The sequence below is a fragment of the Canis lupus genome, chromosome 11 (assembly GCF_003254725.2).
Source record: "Canis lupus dingo isolate Sandy chromosome 11, ASM325472v2, whole genome shotgun sequence".
Taxonomy (NCBI): Eukaryota; Metazoa; Chordata; class Mammalia; order Carnivora; family Canidae; genus Canis; species Canis lupus.
Genome location: NC_064253.1, coordinates 20275394 through 20279263, shown reverse-complemented (window position 1 = coordinate 20279263; position 3870 = coordinate 20275394). Strand labels below are relative to the sequence as shown.

At 54.8% G+C, this 3870-nt stretch overlaps 1 protein-coding gene across 1 annotated transcript; it reads right to left on the bottom strand.

The window, feature by feature from the left end:
• Positions 1–637: 637 nt before the first annotated feature.
• IL13 (interleukin 13) lies at positions 638–2952 on the bottom strand. Its single transcript, XM_025432273.3, has 3 exons — positions 2139–2952; positions 1749–1853; positions 638–1392 (listed from the first exon to the last, which is right to left on the bottom strand). The coding sequence occupies exons 1-3, from the start codon at positions 2307–2309 to the stop codon at positions 1285–1287; spliced, it is 384 nt and encodes a 127-aa protein (XP_025288058.2). The 5' UTR covers positions 2310–2952; the 3' UTR covers positions 638–1284.
• Between the last annotated feature and the right edge of the window lie 918 nt (positions 2953–3870).

Here is a 3870-nt window from a genome sequence, read left to right as displayed (position 1 = left end):
TCTCTAATTTCTCAGCTGAGACGTTGATCTCGGAGTTGTGAGTTCAAGCCCCATGTTGGGCTCTATGCTGGGCATGGAGCCTACTTAAAAAAATACTCATCCTTTTAGGCCAGATAGCATTTGGACAAAGGAAGGCAAAGTGGCTAAGTGTGTGGGTTTTGGAATTGGAGTGAGTTCTGGGTTCTAATCCTGGTTTCGCTCCTTACCAGGTATGTGACCTCAGGCATGCTACCTTCTCTAACCTGAGTATCAGAGAGATTCTGAGGGAGACACTGGAGGGTGTGTGGGTGGTGTCAGACACAAGCTGGCCCACCCCTGGGGGCCTGCTTACTTCCTTCATCCCAGGTCGTCTCCCTCAATCCCCCTGCACTCCTCCCTAGGCCACCTCCTCCACCTGCCCCACTTCCCGGAGAGCTCCTCAGAGTCTTAGGAACCGAGGCCAGGGTCCCCACAGGCCAAAGTAAAAGACAGACATCATTAGGTCTCTTGTCACCATCTTTATTTCTGGCTTCCAGTTTGACAAAGTCAGTGAAAGAGCACATTCAGTGACAACACCCTCCCCCCCACCCGCCCCGGCCTGGCCACACACACCAAATGCAGCCTTTTAGGCTACTCTTCTATATATTATTAACTCTTTGATAACATATTTTATTTCTTAACTTTAAATACAAGGAAAAACAATAAATTACTGCTTGGCTGAGGGCCAGCTGCTGAGTGGCAGACAAGAGCAGCATCTCTGACCCTTTCTCCTGTCCCCTGTGTCGGCCCCAGGATCCCAGTGAGGTAGCAGAATTTTACACACAGTGCTTATTCCCAGGGACTCTCTAAACCCGAGTCACTGGGCCCCCAGCTCCAAGCCACTCCCTGTCCCCAGCACAAACAAAGACACTTGTTTAAATAACACACAATAATAAATAAGGCTAAGAAGAAACATGTCTGTGCCACTCCCAGGTACAGCAAGACCCCCTCCCACACATATCTGCCTCCACTGTAATGCTGCACTTTGCTCTGAGGAGGGGACAGTCATGGGATGCAGTGCTTTCCCTCAGCATTGATGAAGTGCAGACGGAGGAGGGCCACCCGGCTGGGCCCCATGCACCAAGGCAGGGGTGGCTGGGCTCAGCTCCATGGAGGCAGGCGGTGCAGGCTGAGGTCCCAGCTGAGGAAATGGTTCTCCCCCCCCCCCACCTCCCTAAGAAATTTGTGACGTCGGAAAGAAAAATGAATCTGGAACTTAAGTGGTCAGGTCTGGGTCTACAGATAAGGATGCTAAGTTTTCATGCTTCATCTGAAATTTCCATGGCGATAAACTCCCCTTACATAGGTGAGCAGGTTTTTCACCAACTGGATCACTTCAATTTTGGTGTCTCGGCTGCGTTCACTGGAAATCTGCTGCGGGACAAAGAGATCAGCGTGATGGTGTGACACCAGAGCAGAGAGGACCGGCATCTGCCAGGGGCTTTCCAGGAACTGGCTTACTGAATCCTCACAAAAGCCCCCATGAGGTGGGTACTGTCATTACCCGTATTTCACAGATGTGGAAACTGAAGCTCAGGTAGGAGTCAGGAGCCCTCAAGCTCAGGTCCTGGAAATCCCAAAGGGCATGTTCCTGCTGCCACAGTGGCCCCACCCCCAGGGTGGACGCTTGCCTTCCCGATGCTCAGCCAGGTTCCCTTGGAGCCCCCAGGGAGCACCCAGGGCTGGCCCCAGTGGATGCAGGGTTGGGGCTACAGGACAGAGGGCCTTACCCCTGCCGCGGGCTTTTGAGAGCACAGTGCTTTCAGCATCCTCTGGGTCCTTTGGATGGCGCTGCAGTCGGAGACATTGATCAGAGATTCTAGAGCTGCGCAGTACTGCGGAGAGAACACGGGATGTCAGGCCCTGCTGGGTGCCCCCAGCCGTGTGGCTCAGGCGGCACCTTCACTGGTCTGCATGGACCTCACAGGAGGTGGGGTTTGAGAGCCCTGACGGAGGTGGCTTTGGTAGTGGCAGGGGTCCAGATTGTGAGGGCTCTGGTTTGTGGGTATCTCGTGAAGCTCGCTCGGCTCCCGGGGAGCCGTGTGCGTGAGGCTCAGAGAAGACAAGCACAAAACCTACAGCCTCTGCTACGTCCCTCCTCGCGGCCCCGGGGGCCTTACCATGCCGGCGGTCAGGTTGACGCTCCACACCATGCTGCCGTTGCAGAGGGATGCCTGCGGGGGCAAGACGATGGTGAGCCCAGGCCAGGTCTCCAGGGGCTCCACCCCACAGGCATCCCCGGTGTGGCACGGAGGTAGGCCTGCCCCCCCACCCCCAGTGTTCCTGAGCATCAGTTCCCGCTCCACATAGTAGGGGAGACCTATTGTACAGGGTCTTGGGGCTGAGAGAGAAACATTTGAGTGACACAGCCAGTAAGCAACAAGCCTTGTGTGAAGCTTTCTGTAGCCAGGGCTGCAAGACAGAGAACATCTGGCTGGTCAGTAGGACAGCCACAGGGAAGAGTCAGGACAGCGTCGGGTGAGTGGGGAGCAGTGGCCGCCTCAGATGGGAGGCAGTGAGGGCTGGCGTACAGAACCCTGTCCTCTGAATTGGGAGACACTGCAGTTTGAAGCATGGGCACTGGGTGTCAGCCAGGCCTGGCATGAATCTGGCTTTTGTCAACTTTAATGAAGCTTCGTCAGTCAAAGAGGGTCATTATACCTGCCTTTTGAGGTGGTTGGCAGTGGTGAAATGAGATGGAAAAGCACCCAGCACTAGGCTTGGCACACAGTCATTGCTCAGAAAGTGTGAGCCATCAGCACTGGGGACAGGAGCTGACTACCAGTGAATACTTCCATAAGAATGGATTTAACCAAAATGCTGTGAATAATGGCCCCATTATTCCATTCAAATCCCGCTGGCAAATGCTAAATAGTCCCAGGGGATATGCTGGCCCCTCTCTGCTTTCCTCTTCTTGAACGAATGTGTAGGAGCTGGCCACGGCAGGCAGGGCCAGGCCGGGGGGGGGGGGGGGGGGGGGGGGGAAGACAGGTAGTCCCTGGGGGCTCCACCAAACCCCTTTATGGGTCCACCCAAACTGTTGCCCCCCATCCCCCTAACCTGGCTCTTCTCCCTCATGGCAGGGCCCATCCTGGTCCAAGGGGCTTCTCAAGACAGGGCCTAGCCTTCATGGCCTGAACCATGACCAACACCCTGCCTAAGAGTCACCCACTCCAGCGCCCTCAGACCTAGGACCTGCAGAAGGTACTCACCTGATTCTGGGTGATGTTGACCAGCTCCTCAATGAGCTCCTTGAGGGTTGGGGAGGGAGTCACAGGGCTCGGGGAGGCAAGGCCACCGAGGCAGGTGAGAGCAATGACCACAGTCAACCAGAGCGCCATGGAGCCCAGAGCCAATGCAGGAGGAGCGAGGGAAGAGCAGGCAGGTCGTAGGCTGGCCTAAGCTGAGTGGCTTGTGGCCTTGGCCTCTTGTGGCAGCTTTTATAGGCCAAATGATGACGCCTCCCACCCTGGTCTCTGCTTTGTCGGGTACTATCTAGAAACCACATCTTTACTCATCTTGATTTTACTTTGTGGAAAATCCAGCGTCGCATAAAGGAAAGAGTTTGATTTCTTGTGGACTTATCATTGAGAGGGGTCTGGAGCGCTTTCCAAGATATGGATGGGCTTGCTCCAGGAGTAGGTAAGAGAGCCCTGAGTGCAGCCTGATGTCAGCCAAGCCAGCCAGAACTGCAGCAATTTTGATTGGTAACCACCTTGAGTGCCCAGCCCTGTCCACAGACTGTTTTGGGTCACCAGAGGCTCTCAGCAAACCATGCTCTGACTACAGTCTACCAGATGTGGGAATTTCGGGGTTTTATTTTTTCAATGAACCGGTCTCTAATACTTGATT

Excerpts from the sequence above, each read along its gene's own strand:
- IL13 (XM_025432273.3), bottom strand. The coding sequence starts at position 2,309 with ATGCTCAGGAACACTGGGGGTGGGGGGGCAGGCCTACCTCCGTGCCAC. Across the intron at positions 1,854-2,138 it reads TCAACCTGACCGCCGGCATG|TACTGCGCAGCTCTAGAATC; the intron begins GTAAGGCCCCCG and ends TTCTCTCCGCAG. Across the intron at positions 1,393-1,748 it reads CTCAAAAGCCCGCGGCAGGG|CAGATTTCCAGTGAACGCAG; the intron begins GTAAGGCCCTCT and ends TTTGTCCCGCAG.